The sequence below is a fragment of the Thermobia domestica genome, chromosome 8, assembly GCF_964235325.1.
Source record: "Thermobia domestica chromosome 8, izTheDome1.hap1.1, whole genome shotgun sequence".
Classification (NCBI taxonomy): domain Eukaryota; kingdom Metazoa; phylum Arthropoda; class Insecta; order Zygentoma; family Lepismatidae; genus Thermobia; species Thermobia domestica.
Window position 1 is genome coordinate 188,516,401 of NC_137461.1, and position 22,722 is coordinate 188,539,122.

General features: G+C 35.7%; 1 protein-coding gene across 7 annotated transcripts in view; it reads right to left on the bottom strand.

Annotated features, from left to right (window-relative positions):
* LOC145693379 (uncharacterized) overlaps nucleotides 1–22,722 on the bottom strand; it is a 376,924-nt gene that overhangs the window by 186,505 nt on the left and 167,697 nt on the right. For all 7 annotated transcript variants that reach the window (XM_081769325.1, XM_081769321.1, XM_081769322.1 and 4 more), the window contains 2 exons: nucleotides 22,492–22,609; nucleotides 5,441–5,694 (listed from right to left, as the gene is read on the bottom strand). In XM_081769325.1, the coding sequence (XP_081625451.1) occupies nucleotides 5,441–5,694; nucleotides 22,492–22,609 (372 nt within the window). The remainder of the gene's footprint in view (nucleotides 1–5,440; nucleotides 5,695–22,491; nucleotides 22,610–22,722) is intronic.

The following is a 22,722-nucleotide window of genomic DNA, read 5'->3' on the forward strand; positions in this document are numbered from 1 at the left end:
CCTTGGGTGGCGGTGGCGCTGTTGCTCCCTTGTCGTCTTCTGCTCCGTGGGAGGGGCCAGAAGCCCGTCATCTTCAGGTGATTGTAGATCCATCTGGTGTGGAATCTTCTTGCCAAACCACGTGGTGGTGTTTGTAAACACTGACGTGTAGAATTGTTTATTCACTACATATCGTGGGACATTACACCCCGTTTAAAAATAAGCCGAAGGGTTATTTTTCTACTTGTGAGGATTGGTAGCACTGAGGGATCACACACACAAAAATTACTAAAAACACTAATAACACTGGCAACACTGAAAAAATTCACTTTCGGAGCACTATTAAGGCAGTGGAAGAAAGCACTAACAGTTATTCCCTAATCATAGGCAGGATCGGTGCATTTTATATGTCACTTCATTTCCCTCGAGGTAAGGCTGTTTTTAGCTTTAGCGTTAACATACATATATTAGTTCACTTGTTGGAGTGTAAAATCGGTTGCTCTTTAGTCGTATGAATGGTATTAAACGTGTCCATGGGAATTGGAGGAGATATATCTAAACGAGGTCTTTTGGATGTTTATGGTACCAAGCGAAGGCGGAGATATAGTATGTAAAATAATATGAGTTGGAAATACTAAAATAGTCGCGATTATCACAGAGATATAAGGATAATTTATATTGGAAAGTTCGTGATGCAAAGTGCGTGATTTCTTGGTCACCCTGTATAAGTTGTAAAGTTTCTAAATTATTTGCACTAAAGATTTATATTTCAATAATATATTCCAAGTTTTAATGCCAATGATGATGATAATGATGGTCCTGAATTCCTGGACATCCTGTATAATGTAACAGTGATCATGATTTTTGGAACATCCTGTATAATATTTATGTTGCATAACGTTGGTCACAATATGTAATTCACAGTGGAAAAAGAAAAAAATATCGATGGAAATGTAGAATTATAGGTTAGTTGTCCTTGTAAAGATCAGTTGCCTTTTAAATGCGTAAATGCAATTTCAGCATTCTTCCATTTAGTTGCAGAATAAATGAGTCAACTTTTTGTAAAACAGAGAAGATACATTTGTATCGCAATTAAAAGTGTTTTTATCCGTTTGAATACTTGTCTTCGTGTTTCCTCTTCCTAGGTGAGTATTTTACTTTTTCTCTTTTTTCATTTAAGAAGTGAGAATGATTAAAATGTTTTTATGCTACTCAATGTTCTTTTCCAATTGAGTTAAATAATTTAGATGCGTTTACTTCGTTATCTTGTTCTTTTCTTTTTGCTGCTAATTGAAAGAAGAGAAATATTTTTAAAAAATGAGATATTCCAGAGCCTAACGTGTATCTGGTGTCCTGCCTTTGCTATTATATACATTTTTTCGATTAAATGTCTTCGCTTGTGTAGAAAAAAATAGAATTTGTCCTCATGCTGAGTGTCGTCTATATCTTCATAATATGATTTAATTCTGTCTACAGAAATCTCCTGTATGGGTTGACGATATGAGTCAGGAAATCTGACCCTACAAAGGTTTGGATTTACTCTTTCGATAATTTCTAGAGGTCCAACGAATCTAGACGAGAAAATTTCTGGTATTCCAATCTGACGATTGGGGAAAAATACAAGTACTTTCTGGCCCTTATCAAAATTAGTCTGTTTAAGGTCATAATATTTCCTGTGTGTTTATTATAACTTGCAGTTAGATTGTCCTGTACAATTCCACGTATCTTATTCAAGTGTTCTTTGTCAACGCATAACGTCGGAGTGGATGCTAGCGCAATATCAGAAATGGTCTTAGGTTCGTATCCGTGCGTAAGGAAAAAACTTGAATATTTAGTTCCAGCTTGTACGAATGTATTAATCGCAAAAGTTATGTACGGAATTAGTTTTGGCCAATGATTTTGATTTTCCTGTACAAAGAATTTAACAGCGTTCTGTGTGATTCTGTGGAATGTTTCCACTACACCTAGAGTTCTGTGATCATATGTCGGACAAAATTTCAATTCAAAGTTGTAGAACTTTACTAGGTTCTGCAGTATCTTAGTATTATGTACAGGGTGTCTATCTAAATACACGTACGAAAAAGCTCCGTATTTAAGAATAATTTCATATATATAAGAAATTGTTCAATTTCTTTGGCTGTGAGGTTGTCTACAATTTTGGTTACGCAAAATCGTGTGGCCATTTCAATAGCTACTAGTATGTGTTTGAATTTTCCTTCTTCGACCGACACCCATCCAATTGAATCGTACTGCCACGCAGTAGCAATATGCGTAGGTGGATGAAGGAGCAATTGGCTCGCCAGCTTGGCTGGTAACGTTTTGAGTTTTTGGCAAAGATTGCATGTCCTTTTTGCTATGTAATCTTTCATGTTAGGAAAATAATATTTTCTGAGTGCTGACTGGTAGGTCCTAGTATATCCAGAATGGGGTGCCAATGGGTTATTATGAATCACATCAAACAATTTGCTTAGCAAAGATTTTGGTATACAAAGTAAGTATAGCAATCCTAATTGAGAACGTTTCTGATTTCTATATAACAGTCCGTTTTTAAGAGAAAAATATTTCGCTACTTTGTATAAAATATTTCGCTATTTAAGAGAAAAATAAGTATAAAGTGTAGACAATTTATTAGCTTCTTTATTTTCCAAAACAGTGATGATGTCTGAGAACGAAGGGTCCTTCCTTTGTTCCTCCGATAAATTGGGTATCGTCATGGACTGGCCAATTTGAAAGGTGTGATCCAATGAGTGAGAAGTAAAGACTTTAGCGTCCTCTGTGTCCGAAATGAAATGAAAAATGAAATATTTAAGTTTAACGTCCCACGAATATGTTGGTTAGGCTAAAGGAGATGGTGATAATGAGAAATGAGTGAAATGTTGGAATGAAGGAAGTGGGAGGAAACGGGAGAACCCCGAGAAAACCCACGAGCACGGTGTTTGTCCACCTCAAAGTCCACACGGCGCGAGCTGGGATCGAACCAGGGACCCCAAGCACCGAAAGTGAACGCTCTACCACTGAGCCACCGCAACCTCCTCTGTGTCCGAGAAATTATCAACTTCTTGATTGTCGTCCTGCTGTATGTCTTGCTTGTCTTCTAAACGAGAAAATATCTTCAGGATACTGTTGACTTTTAATGTGGTGAATTTCAAAATTATAATCAGCTAAGAATATCTTGCAGCGAGTAAATTTTCCGACTTGATCAGGCTGGGTGTTGAGTGAAGGCAAGGATTTAGCGTCTATAAATAACTTAAATTGTCTATTCAGTAAAAAATATCGAAATCTTCAAACGACATATATCAATGCATATGTCTGCCATGTTGAGGCCTTATGTTCGCTCTTGGTAAAACAACTACAGTAGGAAACAACACGTTCCTGATTAGTTTTAGTGTTATAACATGCCAATATTCCACCAGCTGAGATTGAGGATGCGTCAGAATACGCTCGGATTTCCAATCATGGATCGAAATGAAACAAAGATGGGGCCTGAATAATATTCACCTTAAGTTTCTCAAATAGCTCGTCATGCTGAGTTTCCATTTAAATTTTGAACTTTTGTCCAAAAGAATTTGAAATGGTTCCACGTTTTCCGTAAAATTTTTGATGTGCGCCCTCAAATAACAGCAGAACCTTAGAAAAATTTTCAAGGTCCGTTTAGAGGTTGGTTTCTTAAAATTTCGTATTTTATTGGCAATTTTGGGTGAAATTTTGATCCTCTCGCCACTAACTGTGAATCCTAAGACATCCAATTCTGAATATAATAGGTGAGTCTTGTTCGGGCTTTCTCTAAAATCATGTTTTCTTAGTTTTTTGAAGAGCAATTCCAAGTCCGATAGTCGTTGTTTCCAATTTCTGCTTCTTATGACAAGGTCATCTGCAAAGGCAGTTATACGAGGTGGCAAACCCTCTAAAAGCATGCGTACTGCTGTAGTTAGCGCGGCTGCTGAGGTAGATTGACCCATGACGCAGCGTTGAAATTTATACGCCTTCCTGATTAAGTTCAAAAGTCATGTATTTTAGACTTTTGGGATGCAATAATGGCTGAAAATAACTAGACTTTATATCGATAGTCAAGATGCAAGACTTACCTCTTAGTACATGCAAAATGTCTTCTGTGGACTGGAATGGAATGCTCAAATATTTTGTAAACTTATTGCATGCTTGTAAATTCAAAACTCGGCGGAATTCTGAAGTATGTGGTTTCCTAACTGAGAAGTGGCGACGAGAAGGAACTGTCACTAGTCTCTTTAACAATATTAGCTTCTAAAAGCTGTTTAATTTGCAAATCAATTTGCCGCCTTACTGCCAAAGGAATGGGAGGTTATCTCTGGTGGAAAGAGCTCATTTATCTATCCTTATCTTGTGTACATAACCACGAAAGTAGCCTATGTCTGTTGGTGTATATGAAAAGACATCCCTGTATTTAAAAAGTAGATCATGTACAGCTTTTTTTCATTCGTTAGGTCCGGGTTTATGTCGAATAACTTAATATCAAAAAGTGATTTGGTCTTGTCCAGCCTATCCTGAATTTCCTAAGTGATTTGGTTTTGTCCAGCCTATCCTGAATTTCCTGTTCAGTTCTATAGAATTTGTCATCATTTTGTTCGTCTGTTTAGTAATCACCCTGTAAATCTACTTCTTGAACGTTCTCTTCAACATATGCGATCGGTTTGTTTTTACTAGTGTTACTGGCCTATTAGTTGGATTTGATATTAATAGTGTGAAATTATTCCTAGGAACTTTGGTAGGTAAAGTCTGTAACCCGTATTTGTCTAATAAATTCCCTAATGGAGAGATAATAAAATACTCAGTACCCATTTTTTGATTCTTGACATTAATGGGCAAAACGAAATGTGAACTGGCTGAAATGGTAACCTTTCGAGTAGTAAATACGTCAGCCGATTTATGCTGTTTTATTGTATGAATTGTGCTTGCTGATAATTTTTCTTGAGTGTCAACTTCAATTGGATAATCAGCATGGCTTTTTATATACTGATAATGTATTATTTTGCAAATCAATTTTGGCCTTAAACGCTTTAATTACATACACACTAATTGTTTGCTGAGCAAAACTGGTTGCTGAGCTACTTATGGAAAATATCACAGTTGGTGTGGCTCCGATGCTGCAAGGGAGCATAGACAAATGGAAGGACAGGAGGAGAGCCGAGATATCGAAGAAGCACCAAGTGTGGTTTCTGAGGCAGTGTTTGGTGGGACAGGTTACACCAAAAGATTTAAGGATGGACAAAAAAAAGAATATACATATATTTATATATATAAAGATTGTACAGTTATCCTGTATCTCCTAGTGTCTGATGAAGCCAAAGAGTTAGTTGGTGAAATTGTAAAACATATTTAATTTTTAATGAAAATATATGGTTTTGCTCAGCAAACAATATAATTATATACAAAGCACAGCTTCTACTTATGGAAAAGATCTTTAAGTGTAATGGTGCAAACTTACCTGTAAGAATTGGAATTAAAGCTTGTGGTGTTCCATCTCCAACAATGTTATACCCTTCAAGTATTATAGCGTTTAAGTGATCTTTCATATAATTATACGAAAGTGGAAGCTTCCTGATAAACATATTCCGTGAAAGGGAGTCGAAACCCCAAATCAAAACATTCAGCTGTAGACCATCGTCAGGAACTTTCTTCCATCCAATTCTCTCAAACACTTCTGGGTCGTGTCGGATACCTGCCATGATACTCTTCCACCTGGAAAAAACAAATTTTAAAAAATGCATAACTATTATTCTTACTCTAGAAATTCTGATCAGCCATCACAAAACCAAGTCTTAATAAGAGTTTTGTATTGCCTTCCCGGTGTATATTTTCATTTATATTTATTTAGAATTATGCATACGGAATCAAGGTCTGTTTCAATCATAACAGTAACGATAAACTGAGCTGACAAGGAACCATTCCGATTTTGTGAATTTAATTGCTGAAAATGATTGTTAGCACTGCATTCAGCACCAAAAGAAACAGAGAAAAGAGTGGGTTTAGTGGCAGACCGTATACAGGATGGGAGATAAATTAGGGCAAAGTGCGAAGACAGAATGTAGAAAATGTCTACAAATGCCATATTAATTTTCAAATGAGTAGAAGGATTGAGGTCAACTATTGGATACGAGGAATACATATAGAGCTCAACTGAATAGGAGTAATGTGAATCATGGGGGACATCTAAAAACCCCATGCTGGAATCAGCACAAGAAGAATATACAGCAAAGAAATCATGTGATATATGGCTGCTGACACACACCATCTACTGATATCAATAGTGGCCAATACAGTTTATGGACCTTAAGAATGATCGTGTGGTTGATACAAAAATGGAGACAACAGTGGGCACACTTAAAAACCAATAAAGGTGGGCAATCGCGCTTATCACAGATGTTGCCGGTATTGAAACTGAAGCAGTAGTCGACAGGTGTCATGAATGCGTCAAGTGCTGTTTGCAAATATCCAGTTTTGTAGAAAGCATATCTAATTACAGCTTGGAACCTTGGTACTGTAGACTGGAAATGGGTGACTGATTGCTAGTTAATGAAGTTGTCCCGTTGCCATATACGAAGTTAGATGACGAAGAACGATGTCTGTTATATATTTTACGAAATTCTTATACGGACGGAAGAACAACACATCCAGCGGTTGTATGAGTGACGTGTAACCATTAGAAATAAGGAGTCTGGTAAGTTCAACATTGCCCTCTTTCAGCACAAACTCTTCATCTTTATTGGTTCTCCATGAATCAACGAGGAGCAGCAGTTTTGTCTGCTCTATATAAGGCAAGAAAACGTCAGTTATCAACTCTTTCAGGCTGTCTTTGATCTCAACTGCATTGACCGCTATTGATTTCAATAGACGATGTGCGCCAAGAGCTATGTGTCACATGACCCCTTTCCCGTATATTCTTCTTGCGCTAAGTCCAACATGGCGGCTTTTCAGATGTCCCCCATGAATCACATTACTCCTATTCAGTGGAGCTCTATATGCATTCCTCATATCCAACATTTCACTCATTTGAAAATTAACATGGCATTTCTAAACATATTCTACGTTCTATCTTCGCACATATTTCCCACCCCATATACGGTCTGCCACTAAACACCCTCTTTTTCTCTGTTTCTTTTGGTGCTGAATCCAGTGCTAGCAATAACTTTCAGCAATTGAATTCACTAAATTGGAATGTTCCTTTGTGAGTTGTGTTTTTGGGTTATGCGTCCTTATGCAGTACCAAGGTTATTTACAAGATGGGATACTATTGACATGGGCTCCGAATTCCGATCGAGGTTTCAATCCAGTGCAGTTGGTGCATGTACAACTGTGAGCAAAATAAATGACGCGTCTCTTTATTTTGAAGTTTTTTGAAAATATCTCCGTTCTCTTTATATGTTGGAAATTTCGGAAGGTTTCCCCAGCAGGACAGGTTAATAACAAACCCGTTTTTAATATTTGTGTTAGATATTAGCTTAAAATAAATAAATTAGAAGCAAAAAACATTAAATCGACCGAAATCACGAGAATTACCAACTCTGCTAAAGTGGAAAATTTTCAAGAACGCGAGGGAATTCTGCAGTTCAACACGAAACAGCGACATCTATGTCATTGAGATAAATGTGGATTAAATCTACAAACGAAAATTTTAACGAAACCTTTCTAATATGTCTTATTACATGCATTATCTACGAACTCCAAATATATGAATCTATACTAAATATTAACGTAAAGATAGAGAAAAAGTGGCAATTACCTATGGAAAGGGACAAACTGGTAGCACGATCGTAATGAAAAATCGTCTTTTTACCGTAGAACAGGTTCAGTTCACGTAAGAAAACAAATAGCTCAGTTAGTTAAAGCAACGAGTCTGTATGCCGGAGTTAGTTGGTTCGAACCCCATAGAAGTGTCTTGCACTTTTAAGCGCGTTTTTCTGTTTTGTTATTGTCGCAACTTAACAGATTTAGAAGCGTGGCCATAGATTTTCTGATGTAGGTTGTATTAACATTTTGACCAGTTGCCCATTTGCACAGGGTTATCGTAGAAAGTTGAGATTTGTTCTATCTTCTTTTATTCAACAATAGCTTTCATACAGTATGCTACTTGACCCCCAGTTCCATTTGCAAATTTTGAGTTGGACCCCACCTGTGTCAAAATATGTCAAATTAGCAATAAGTAAAACCTCCGTATTTGCAAGATGACAATACAAATCCCCTAACGAAGACTGTATTCCGGCTAAAGTCCGCGAATAGTAACGACAACATCATGCATAATAGAAATTTTCCTATGAAGCGTACGTTTAAGAGAATTTAATTCTGATACCAAAATTTGATCATGTTTTCTAACGAGTTCACCACACTATTTAACTTGTGTATCTGGTAAGTATTGTACAAAGACAGTCCTAAGGTGGTAATACCGAGTAAAAAGGGAAGGACAGCTCTTTTCGACTGATTTTCCGCAATTTGAAAATGACAAGAAATGTGAGAAATAATCCAGTCAAGAAATTCCTGATCTGTTGCTCTATTAGATGACAAATGTCTACTCCAAGTAGGGCAACCAGACAAGCCAAAGCCAGTTTGGAAGCCAAAATCCAAATGTATACGAATGGGAACAAAATAGATGTTTGAATGAAGAACGGCCAAGCCTTGAGATTGAAACACTGTTCCAAGAGATGGAAATGAGTACTGAGCTGACAGCGGGACTGAGAAACGTCTACCACTACTAACCAGTAAGACAAGTAAACAAACAAGCGAGATGACAGGCTTCATGATGATAAGGAGGTTAATAACCTAAAGAAAGTGAAAATCTGTGTGTCGGTACGTAACTAATCTGAAGGTGACGAGACAAAACGAAAGAATTACAGGAAATGGACGAGTCCGTATTAGTATGACAGAGGTAAGGGCAGCGATAAAAGGCATGCCATTTACAATGACCAGTCTATGGATAGGTTGTGAAAGAGTGTCCGTAATCCAGTGAATATCTGGAAAAGTACACAGCACAAAAGGCGTACGTATGCGGACGTCGAACTCGAGACGAGTTATCCATAGAAAAGTTTGTGCGGCCAGCAAAAGGGGATCCAGGGCGGGGGGGGGGGGGGGTATGAGGACGGATTATCAGAACCTCGCACAAAACTACGCTGAGTGCGTAAGGTCGAAAACGACCAGAAAAATGAGCGATTCCGGACTTGTGCTCAGGCGGGGGATGAACGGGGAACCCCGGCCACAATATCCAATAAATTTGGGAGTGTGCCGTTCTATAAACAGAAACACTCGATTGTTCTGCCATAAGAGGATCGAATATACTTGAAGCTGGAGAGCCGTAAAAGTATACGAAAGGTATAAACAGTTTTTTTTTAAAAAAGAACAAAACATGTGTTTAAAACATGAAAAAGATGTTTAAAATGTTTTAAGCATGTTTTAAAACACACACGAAAAAAAAACATGTTTTAAACATTTTGAACAGTTTAAAACATAATTTTAATTTTTTTTTTGTTTCAAAATCATGTAATAACTGATTTGTTAAGATTTCTTGCCCTTTACTATCAACCAGCGATGTTATTCTAATTTTTTTAACAACCGGTTCTGTATATATACATACATATCATTTATATATATATATATATATATATATATATATATATATATATATAGAGAGAGAGAGAGAGAGAGAGAGAGAGAGAGAGAAATAGTAGATGGATAGATAGATAAATAGATATAACTCTCTTAGGAAACAAACCATACAAGGTAGACAAAAGCAATTTTTTTTTTACTGGATACCACAAGTAACAAAAAATGACCTACACAGCATTCTAATACAAGGTGGTGTGACGAAATTAAGTACTACTGCAAGAATTAGTCCTAAAAGCGACAGGAACTGTTATCTGTCCTATGAGCGACCGATCCATTACAATGAGATTATAGAAGATGGTAAGATTTCCTCTTCTAAAATATGCTTGCCTCTGGCGTTATTAGCGTCCGAACAACCTTTCTATGAAAAATGTACGTGTCAGTGAAACTGTTCGCCAAATATATTTACCTTCTACTGTGAGTGCAAATAACACATATCTTAATTTTGAGTTAGATTTGACAAAAAACATATCAAATAACTTAGCGAGACAACAGAGTTATTTCCATGAAAAGTGCATTCCTATGTAATTAAATATTAAAATCCAATTGTAATATCCCCTTTCCTCGAAACTTCTGCTTTCTGTGCTTAATTTAATTCAAATCTAATTACTCACTAAGCAAAGCAATATATTTCATTTTGGAAAAGTTAAACGTGTAAGTTTTGCAAACTATCTACTTTTTAGACTTCCTAAGACTCTATGAATAAAATGCGAAAAACATTTCAATAATAAAATACAGCGTTTGAGATCCCTCACATCTGATTAGCTATTCCCAACCAACGCCATTCTTAATATGAATGAATCGGTGACTCATAAGCCAGTTAACAGATCGAATCGGTCACTCATAGGACAGTTAACAGTTCCTGTCGCACATAAGACTGTCATATCTAGGACGACACCTACTGCAAATATCTAGGAAACAAATTACCCAACATAGATGGTTATCAAAAAGTACTGGAAAGACCTTAATATAGCAACGGATCAGCAAGTGTTGATAATATGTATGAGTTTCAAATATACGTAAATCATCCTCATCACTACACTCATGTGATCCCAGTTTTCATTCTTGATATCTGAGCATTTGAGATTGAGAAATAAACCGCTTATACTTTGTTCTACGGAATCATTTGTTTAACCCTTTAGCTGTGAGAATTTTTAAAAACAAAGATAGATATGCTAAAATTTACTGTTCGTGGGTATAACTGCGTAAAATTTACTATTATGTCTGGTTATAACAAAAGGTGCTGCGACCTCGAAATATTTAACAACCGGTTCTAGCGAACCGGCTGAAGAGTACCACTGCTTGCAACCGACTTTTTCATTTATTTTATGCCGGTTAAGACTACACTGTGTTGGATACAGAATATTTCAGTATAGATTACTAATTCTCAACTTATTTCATATGACGACCCCTTTTTATTACACCCTCTTGCCAGTAAGGCGCGCTATACATTACGAGATCAATCCTAGGAAATATCTTAGGATTTATCTTCGGAAAAATGTTATGACATATCTTGTAGGAAATCTTACCCTTGTATGCCATACACGTGAAGATTTTTCCTGTCTGACCGAATGACGTATATCAACATTGTGAAATAGTTCTATTTAATAAAAGTATAAAGTTGAAGAATTACTATGCTAACCACACTGCACATCCCACTGATATTAATATCAGGCGCTATATTGTTAAATTGGATACCTCTAAAAAGAAAAAAAAAGCATAAGTCAGAAGGGTGCTGGTATACTTTTGGCGCACCACATTTTAGAAGATTTACAAGTAAAATTTAATACTTTGCATGAAAAGACATATTTATAAGGAACAAATTTTTTGGAAGCAACATAATTAAATACAAAGTAATACACCTGTATTTTATGTTTACAACTGTAGGGTTACTAGTGTAAAATCATTATAAATGTTTTAACGACGGTTAAAATAGGTGAGACAATGTTTAGCAGAAAGGGTCCAGCTATTTTTTCTAAGAAATGCTACAATTTCGGTAGTTTATATTCACATTAGTTTAGTTTAGGTTGGTTCAGGTTAGTTACGGTTATGTTACGTTAGATTATATTAGTACATGGGTCCAATACAATTTTCAAAAAGTGATAGAATTTCGCTTACTTCTATTAATATTAGGTTAATTTAAGCTAGTTAACTTCATTAGGTTAGATTTTGTTAGGTTGTGTTAGGTCTAAGTACTTGCATCTTCCATTTCTTCTGTAAATTTTGTATGTTCTGCTTACTTCTGGACCCCTTCTGCGAAACTTTTACGTAAGTGAGTGCACATGAAAGTTGACCGGTGTTACTATTTTCCACCACCGGTGTATTTCTGCATAGTTTACAGAAGCTATAATTTATGTTTACGAGTGGAGCGCTACTACCACGATACCATGACAAGTGCTATTCAAACTCGTATCATTGCCAAAACGCACTCGTTTTTACTACATCAACTGACGCGCCTGCTTCCTTCGCTCGCACCCCCTCACTGACGCTCGGGACTCCGCTTAGCCCTGCTCTGACTCGGTTAAATAGCATTCGTACTTTCTAGAAACAACCTAGCACAACTTGGTTTGCGTTTTTTGCGCTATAGTTTTTATACTATATATATCTTTACCCCGTATTTGTACGCAAATCGTAAAAGAATTGTAGTTTATCAACAATTGCTTTTGTTGGTCCCCTTCAGGGATTTTATCTATGCTATGTAAGATATTTTCATGTCGGTCAACGCAAATCATTTAGGAAATAGTGAGAAATTATAATTTTTCAACAATTATTTCGAGTGGTACATCTAAAGTAAACCTGCACGATCAGAAGATACCTCATCATTTGTGTTTTCATTTGTTTTGTTTTCACTTTCTCTCAGCTGATGTCGCTTAAATCGAAATCTTACGAATCTTCTTTCCGAAATAGAGCGTGCTCTAAACAAGAGAAATCTCATAGGATCGTTCAGAACACAGGAAATGACATGGGATCTGTTGCCATACACGTTGAGATTTTGACTCTAGGATAAATCGTAAGAGATTTCCTAGGATCTATCTTATAGTGTATAGCCGGCCTAACTCTCATAAGTACTTACTTGGTTGTAATAAGCTTTTTAGGTAGATTTTAAAGTCTATTTACTATGGAGATTTCACACAGTCTATCGATATACATAGTGAAATAAAAATCCTCAGCCCCCCTGTGTGTTGAGAACGGGTTGAGGGAGGATGATGAAACTTGAAAGTTGGCTGATACATCGCATGGTGCGATGGCAAGTATCATTACGGCCATCTTTGATTGCAATCCGAAATTTCAAATGCTAAGGGAGTAATTTTACATGTTTTACATGTTTTAAGAATAGGATTTTACCAGAAATACGCTTGTGCGGTTATTTAGCCCTAAGACAAGTCATTTTGGGTTACTGTTTCTGAACGTTTCCTAGCTATGCCCTTAGGAGCTAAACTCACGTTTCGTGGAGGCGGGTGAGATTTCAGTTGCAAAATTTAATTTATTATTTCAGAACACTGATGCTAATAAAATTATTTTAAAATAATAAATTTTCGAAAAGTAATATTTGAAGCACACTTCACGTTGTTTAACTCCAGAATATTTTCTGCAAGCCTATGTAATTGGTTGTTTTTTTTTTTTTTTTTTCAAGTCAATAATTTATTGAAGAAAAGTAATATTTGGGGCGTTCAGAGCACAATGGATCCAAGTCCATTTTCAATAAGGTTCAGTTTTGCTCAGCAAATGAATTCTATTTCAAAACGTAATATCTTCGCAATTAAGAGTCCGATATAAATGAAAGTAAATCCAGGTGAAAGGGCGTAGGATAGTTTCATATGACTGACACTAGACAGGGGCGTCAGTGGGGGCAAGAGGGCAGCCTGCCATGAATCTCAGATTTTGAGGGCAGTAAGGCAGTTTTAGAAACCTTTTAAAAAGCGAAGTCCAAAAGAACAAGTTTGGAGTCCTTACACCGAATAAATACGGATGAAATATATATGATCAAAACTGGAAAGATGCTTAGGCCCAATTTCCAGAAATTTAAGTAGGCCCGAAACTTGAAAGTAGTGAAACCTTTGGAATCCTAGGCCAAAAAATATACGAAAGAGCAATTTAGGCCTATAGTTCCTTACGGTCAATAGATATGATGATCAAAATTCGTATTTATTCGGTATAAGGACTTTTTTTTTTTTTTTTTTGTGGACTTTGCTGAGGAAATCTGCATTACGCTCCCAAAATCTGAAATTCAGAGTAGGGGGCGGATGACCTCTAAAAACAGACGCCCCTCTCTAACGGCAATCATATAAAACTAGATTGTACCTTGTCACGTAGTTTATCTTTCTTTCATTTCGGATTCTTTCTTTCTCTAAAGTATGTATGTATGGAAACTGAGAACCAACATATATTGTCAATGAATGCCTGCGATATTTCAGAAGCACAATTTTGCAAAGAACCCCTTGTTTTCTGAATACAACACAAAAACTTGTTTCCATGATAATTCTTTTATTGTTTTTTTTAAATATCAGTTCTATAAGTAGTCTAACCTTCGACTACGACACTTTCTCGCAAGTTAATTGATAAGCATTTAAACAATACAAGAAACGTTAAAAAGAAGGGGAAAAAAATGCAAAATAAATTGTAGATCACCATATTGACCTACTGTAGCCACAAGAAATCAAAACATTCACATGGGAAGAAAATAGCCTTTTGAATAAGCACTCAGGCCCATAGCCAGCCTGATTTCTTAGGGGGGCAGAAGTGAATACTGAGGGGGCAATGATTAAGACATGACACACCATAAAATTGCATACTTATTTATTATTTAGAGAATCTGTAACAGCTATAGTTTCTTTTATACCTAATATTCTGTATTGACAATATTACAGTACACAAATTAAAGATTAAGAACATTGATCATTAACATACAATTAAAAAAAAAAAAAAAAAAAAACTGCGATGCAATACAATTGAGGTGCTTGGGGCAATATAGGTATAGTGCTATGGTAAACGTGGATGAGGAACGTCATTGTACGTCGCATTTACACTAATCAAAAAGCTAATTAACTGAATGTTAGAGTGATCACACGTCCCATTAATCAGGATTGTTCCATTTGCAGAAAACAAAATATTATAAACAGAATATTTTGATATAGACTTTTTTTTTTGTCACAACAAAATACTTAACTTTTATTGTATAATAATATAATATACGTTCATTGAAATTGACTTATGTTTCTATCTAAATAAATTTAAAGAAAAAAACACTATTTTCCTTCACATTCTCATTTTGTAGAAGGCCAACTTGTTTGTTTGTTTGTTAAAATTTAGCATCTTTTTTTTCAGTACCGAGTCAATAAAAAACACGAAGCTTGCAGTTTAAGGTGGAATACGAACCACCACATTGCTCTCGATTTCAAGAATTCCATGGGTATCAAACCCCAAGATCACATTCAAACACGCGCGCTCTATTCACTAGACCAGCGGTAAGGGTTACTTTGTAGTATTGTTTTACAAATTATTAATTTCTCGTAAGCCTTTACTGCAGCTTTTTCTCTGTAATAACTCCTAAGAATGATGAGATAAAAATACTGAGACCAAAGCACTTGCATTTATTAATAGAAAAACTTAAAAAAGAATATTATTGTATATGTATAATCGAACATTTTTTTTTTTTTTTGTTTCATTTTAGTGTGCTTAATACGAGCTCTTTGCGAGGTACTTTGTTTCATATTAACTAAAACTGAAGTATTTACTTTTTAAACATTAGAACAAAATTATATTACAGCAACTTTAGATTATATCAATACAAAACAGAAGTATATGTTTTATTAAACGTTTGTACTCAATTTTCTACCTTCAAAAATAAGAGAGACATTATAGTTTATTTATATTCACAAGTAACGTTGTTGACTATGATCTGTTGTTTGGAAGTACACCTGGTACTCTTGGATGCTTGTCGTGGTTGCAATAACACGGTATGGTTTCAAATTCTTGAAATGGGTAAAGGCAGTTGAAGATGTTTGGTGGTTCTAGCAAAGAAACACATAATTTTACACATAAATGGGTAGAATTCGCAAAGTTGAATTTAATTTGGTAATTATAATAGCAAGAATTTCACTGGTTTTGTGTCAGTTTGAAAATTCTCTTCAGCGTGTTTTTAGAGGGGGCAAAAATAACTTAGAGGGGGCTGTGCCCCTCTAGCCCCTCCATGGCTACGGGCCTGGAAGCACTTTTTGACCATTTTCTTTCTCTGGCAGAAATAAAAAAAAAAACATATGTTTAAAACAAGTCTTAAGAAATATACGTGTTTAAAACAGAGTGTTTAAAATGCATATAAAATTTGTTTTAAACAAAATCAATCGTTTAAAACAAGTTTTAATCATCTGTTTTAAACATTTTGTTTCAAACAAAACAACCCTGATAGTAAGGTCTGTAGTTCCGTTCGTAGTGGTATAAAACCTCGTCGGCATTACTTAGTATGGGTCCACTAATACGAGACCTGGTGCTAAACGGCATCACTTGAAAGGGCCACTGGTTCGATTCCGATTGATATCACACCGGCGCTCACGGCGACACGTGATATGTGGTTAGCCACTGATTTTAAAGAATGGATTATTGGCATGACGAGGTATTGCTTGGGGGCCACTAGTTTGAGACCTGGTTTCGGCTCAGGGTTGATATGTTTAAAACAAAATGTTTAAAACAAGTGTTTAAAACATGTTTAAAACGAGAGCTGTTGTTTTATTCAGTTTGTTTTAAACGTTTTAAACAAATTGTTTTAAACGTGTTTTTTTCCGATGCTGGTCGAACATGTTTAAAACAACTAAAATGTCAAATTGAGTAAGTTAATTTAATTTTCTAACAAACAACCCATCCTCCGCAGGATTTGTGCATTGAGTAAATTACAAGCAGAGTTATATTCTTATTATAACAGCAATTACTGATCGAAATTCCGCACATCAATGTGCGTATAACTAAACCAACAGAAATTCAAATGAAGTATTTCAACATTTCTTAATTTCCAAGAATAACGGGGGTTAAACAAACTATACACTATTCTAAGATCCAAATTCACAAATTCAAAACTTGGGTATTTTTTGATCACTATCATTTCCATAATAATGAAGAGTTCTCACATCATAAGCTAGAAGAAATGCTCTGACAAATACAATACATCTCATAGAAAAGAGCAGTGACTAGCCTACAAGGAGCAAATGACATATCTTAACTAAAAAGTTTTCAAGATACATCTCTATCTGCAACATGGGTAGCTAATAATGATTAATGTCTGCGGGATAACAACACAATTAACTCTAGACACCCGCCAGGGATTTTAACAAAATGGTAGACTCACGTTGGGGGCCCTGGTGACCTCCCTAATTATCACAGAGTCATGAGTTATACTCCATTGGAAAGTTTATAGACCACAAATTCCAATGAGGTAACATTCGTGAAATTCCCGCCGTATTCGTAGTAAAAGAACAGACATAAAAAAATCATTAAAAATATGAAAATATTGACTTTGCGGGGCCCTGGCAACCCTTGCAGCCATCCTACGCTGACAAAATGATGAATATGTAGGCCACATACTTGTAAAAATAATGTAAGAAATGGTAGCCATTGCTGCCATTGCGTAATGAATTCGTTTTATGTAGGAAATATTTTCAAAAAAAAAAAAAAAAAAAAAAAGGGCAGAAAACATTTATTGAATTAGACATTTTCTCCCCTCCCCCACTAGTACCACGTCCATGTGCAAATCATTTTTGCTGCACACATCATGTATACGAACAAGAATTATGCTTCTAGACCACTTCAGTGAAATATATCTTGTGTTATATGGGACCGCCCCGAAAATAAATGTAAATTTATCAAATTTGACCCCCTCTTCCTCTATAAACAACAAGTACACATACTGGTTACTATCATGTAGGGGACTACCTCATTGCTTCACATACCAATTTTTATGGATGTACTACAAAGGGGGGGAGGAATACCCGCCAAAACCTGATGAAAAAAAAAATGATGAAAAATTAAAAAACGAACTTCATCCTCCCTTTCTCGGCCGTACATACGTACCCCCTATATACATAAAATGCAACTGACGGAAAGCTTCATCCCTCAAAAATACTTTGGTACCAAATAATCTTTCTCGCTTAATTAGAGGCTGAGCTATTGATGTTTGTTGTAAAAATAAATCTAATTTACGTCAAAAAACTTAAACTCCAAATAATGGCTAACTTTGCCCCCTCCCTTCTCCCCCATATAAGCAAGAAGTACAAATACACGATATTACCATGTAGTGGCCTACTTCATTGCTTCGCGTAACAATTTTTATGAATCTATCCCCCAAGAGGGGGAATGCCCCCCAAAAAAACTGTTGAAAAAAAAACACGATATTTACCCTCCTCCCATATACATAAAATGCACACCAGCAAAGCTGCATCTTTCAGGAATAAATTGGTACCAAAACCATCTTCCAGCCTTAATGTGAGGTTTAAGACTGAGCCATTGAGGTTTAAAACCCTGACACATCAGTTGCGTGAATGGGCGTTTAAAGATTAAGAATGCAAACGACCAGTAGAACGTAACACAAAGAAACTAAACTACATAATCCGTGAACGGAGATCGGGAAAATCCCGATGTCTTTCTCCGGAATTGAACATTTGGGCGGATCAAAATTAGGGAAGTTCCCGAAATTTGATCTAGCGGTCGAATATAGATGGCAAGCAATACCTAAGAGTGTAAAAATGTAATATATATGCTTATTTAGATTATTGTTTTAAACAAAATAAACATTTTAAACATGTTTTTTTTTGGTTTAAAACAAAGTACTTTGTTTTAAACGTTTAAAACGTTTTAAACATAAAAAACATGTTTTAAACATAAAAAACGTTCTTTTTTTAAAAAAAAAAACATGTTTTTTTTCAACCCTGTTTCGGCTCTACGTAGTATTGGTTGGGGGCCACTAATTTGAAACCTGGTTTCGACTCCACGTGGTACGCCTGTGTTACTGAGGCTTACCTGGGCTCAGAGGCACAACATACACTAAACGCTCTTTTCCAGATGAGGATTCAGTATCTACAAATCTAGAACGTATTTCCATACTTATGCTATTAGGGAGCTTATTCAGGTAAATAAAAAAGGTACACAAATTTCGTGGAGGAAATATAAGTAAAACGTAACATCTATTAATAGCAAAGGTAGTGTGTGAGGCTCAATGCGAGTACCTTTGTTTTTAAAATGAGTCTAATTTGAAATTTAGTATTTGGGAAAATTTTGATAAGTGTCGGACTGAAGACAACACTTAGCCTAAAAGCAAACATTCAGGCGGGAGAGCAGAATTGGTAGGCATTTGTAAAAGAAACTGCAATAGACTCAGACGTGTCAATAAATGATGATTATACTTACGGATATAAGTTTCTCCATTTCAGTTTGTAGTAAGTTGCACAAACACATACACAAACACTCCACTAATAACACAATTGGAAGAAGTTGTTTGGCGGGCACTTGGTTAGTCCTCAAAGTAGCACGGAAAGTCCTCACGGAGCTGTTGTGGTGATGGGTTTTGGAGGCAAAAAACTTAATGTTAAACGTTGTCAGTCCTATTTGTAACTTTGTATGGCGTTCTTCAACAGGTGAAGCCTCCATATCTCAGCATAATGACAAATCGATTTCATAGCAATGGGAAAGCTCTTTTCGGTGCGTTTCTACCTTAGGTTCGAAGTTTCGTTAAATTTTTTATATTTTCTGCTTTGCCTGCATGTCTGTTTTCTGGCTAATGTTGAAGGCCAATTGTATGAAGCAAGAAAAGTAATCTTTTCTTAGCAATGAAATGTAATGACAATTAATTTGGAATAATCGCGTTTTTTTCCCGAATATTTCCTTTTTACTTGTTCTTGTTTATTTTTGCATTCTTTCTGTATTTCTGCAAATTACAAATTAGATGAGTTTTACGATATTGCTGGATTTTGATCTTTCTCGAATTTAAAGTTTTCTGGCATATTAAATATCCGATAATATTGTTTCCATCTGCAAGAAGTAGTAGTAATAATAATAATAATAATAATAATAATAATAATAATAATAATAATAATAATAATAATAATAATAATAATAAGGATTGATAAATTAAGTGGTGGGTACTGAATTCTCTTTCCCATTATTAATGAACCAACATAAAGAGAAACAGATGCTAATACGTTACGCTTATTGGTACGTTACTACTCCACGTCCAATTTTATGTTAAATTCTATTTTTTCTCTACAAGTATCTAAGAGAAGGCACGTAACTCCACGTTTCATTAGCAACCCTAACTGACAAGTATTGTAGTGCTAAAATAACCTTTAATACAGATATAATTTACTAAAAGAAAATGGACATAAGATTTCGAACATGGAATATTAGAAGTCTTTATAGAGCAGGCGCATTAAAATCCGTAACGAGTGAGTTAGAGAAATATAGGATGGACCTAGTAGGAGTTCAGGAAGTTAGGTTGCAGGGAAATGGATCTCTGAATTTCGGAAATTTTACGTTATTTTACGGGGAAGGAAATAAAAATCACCAGGTAGGAACAGTGGTTTTCGTTCACAAACGAATATTACCAGCAATTAAACGGGTTGAATTTGTTACTGACAGACTTTCTTTTATTACTCTTAAGGGACGATGGTGTGACATTATTGTTTTAAATATACATGCCCCAAATGAAGATAAGGATGACGATATAAAAGACAGTTTTACAAAGAAGTGGAACGGATATCTGACCAACTCCCGCGATACCATATGAAAATTCTATTAGGGGATTTCAACGTGAAGGTAGGACGAGAGAATATTTTCAAACCGATTATAGGGAACGAAAGTCTGCATATGGAAAGTAATGACAACGGTGTTTTGGTGTAATGACAACGCAGAGAAAACTAAATACATGGAAGTGTAATGACAACGGCATATGCTGATGACAACGACAATTGCATATGCTGATGATGTAAATTTAATAGGGGATGATAGGAGAACAATAGAAAGAAATGCCGAGATCTTATTAAACGCTTGCAGGGACATGGGTTTAGAAGTAAATACAGAGAAAACTAAATACATGGAAGTGCGTCGGGACCGTAATACGGTAAATTATGGATGCGTTAAAATATTAAATAATACTTTTGATAAAGTGGATACTTTCAAATATCTAGGATCAATATTAACAGACGAAAGTCATATTCACGAAGAAATTAAATGTCGACTAAAACAGGGAGTTCGTGTTACTATTCGGTTCAAAATCTCTTGTTGTCGCGAATTCTATAGAGGAATATAAGCTTAAAATATACAAAACGATAATCATGCCTGTTGTTCTGTATGGTTGCGAAACATGGTCGCTCACTCTGATGGAAGGACATAGACTGAAAGTATTTGAGAACAAGATCCTGAGACGAATATTCGGACCCAATCGGAACGAGAATGGGGAATGGCGGAAACTTCATAATGAGGAACTACATAATTTATACGGTTTACCCAACATTGTTAGGGTCATCAAGTCTAGGAGGCTTAGGTGGGCAGGTCATGTAGCTAGGATGGAAGAAATCAGAAACGCTTTCAAAGTCTTGACGGGAAGACCAATCGGAAAACGACCTTTAGGAAGACCTAGGCGCAGATGGGAGGACAATATTAAGATGGAAAAAATGAAATGAAATCTTTAAGTTTTACGTCCCACGGTTATGCCGTTAAGGCTAAAGGAGACGGCGATGATGAGAGATGAGTGAAATGGTGGAATGAAGGAAGTGGGAGGAAACGGGAGAATCCCGAGAAAACCCACGAGCACGGTGTTTGTCTACCACAAAGAATATTAAGATGGATCTCGCAGAGATAGGAATACAAAGTAGAGACTGGATCCAATTGGCTACGGATAGAAGTCAGTGGAGATCTTTTGTGAACGTAGCATTGAACCTCCGGGTTCCATAGGCCATAGAGTTAGTTAGTTAATTAGTTACAATTTAGTGATCATTTATTTGCTTACGTAATGAAATACGAACAACTGTTCGAAATACTTTGCAACATCTTCCTATATTGCTTTCTGCTCGATAGCATATATTAGAGAAACAAGAAAGAAAAAGAACAGAGAAAAAATTATTTTATTTTCTTTTCGTTTAACGCTTCACTTTTACGTCCTTTAGACTAAGGGAGACGGATGATTAAGGCGAGTAAGTGATTGTGACTTTTTTCTGCTCTTCCAGCGAGAATCGAATCTATATTAGAGACAAGATGAGGGTTTGTGATTTGGCTTAATATGTATTATTTAATTTCCTATATTACGTAGCTGTGACATATTTATAATACTCTTGCATCCATACATGATAAATGAAACATGACAGTTCAATGCAATAAAATGCAGATTCTCTACTTTAAAAATACTTTCTAGGATACAAGATTTGAATCCATGCTAAAAATAAGCAGTTCTACATAGTTGTGTGATAATAACAACTAAAACCCGAAAGCATGATTTCGGACTTTTTTCACGTTCTCCCTTTTCTCCGTCTGTGTGTATCTAGCTTCCTTGATGATCGTGTCTCTTACAGGCTTGAATCATCCCTATCACTCAGTATGCTAGGTTTTGACATTCATCTATCTATGTATCACTTATATGAACATTTCTTTTTGTACACTGTTATGACTGTATTCTATATGCCAACTATATATTTACTTAGGGGCAACAAGATGATACAAGATGATAGTCTACTGCTTTTGTAAGACTGCGCATGATACACTTTGTCACAATGGAGGGAAAGTAAATTTCCTTCTAAGTACAGATCCGAGAGACGTATGCACCTAGGTTCAATTTTTCGGACAATCTACGTTTTTGTGACCAGAAGTGTTCCAATAAACTAAAAAATATTAGCTTTAAAAATAAATACTTACTTGGCACCATTAGTTTTACATGACACTCGAACAAAATCACTCTCATGTAAAGTATAGTCTGTGTGAGTAACAGTTGTTGGTCCATTCTTTATAAGTTTGTCTGATATTCGCAATATATCTGAAACAGAAACAATACATAAATATATGTAGTAGATTGTCTGAGAAAAGAAAAACAAAAGAACCCATAACAAGAATACTCATTCTTTTGACTTACGCAGAGGGCTACTAGCG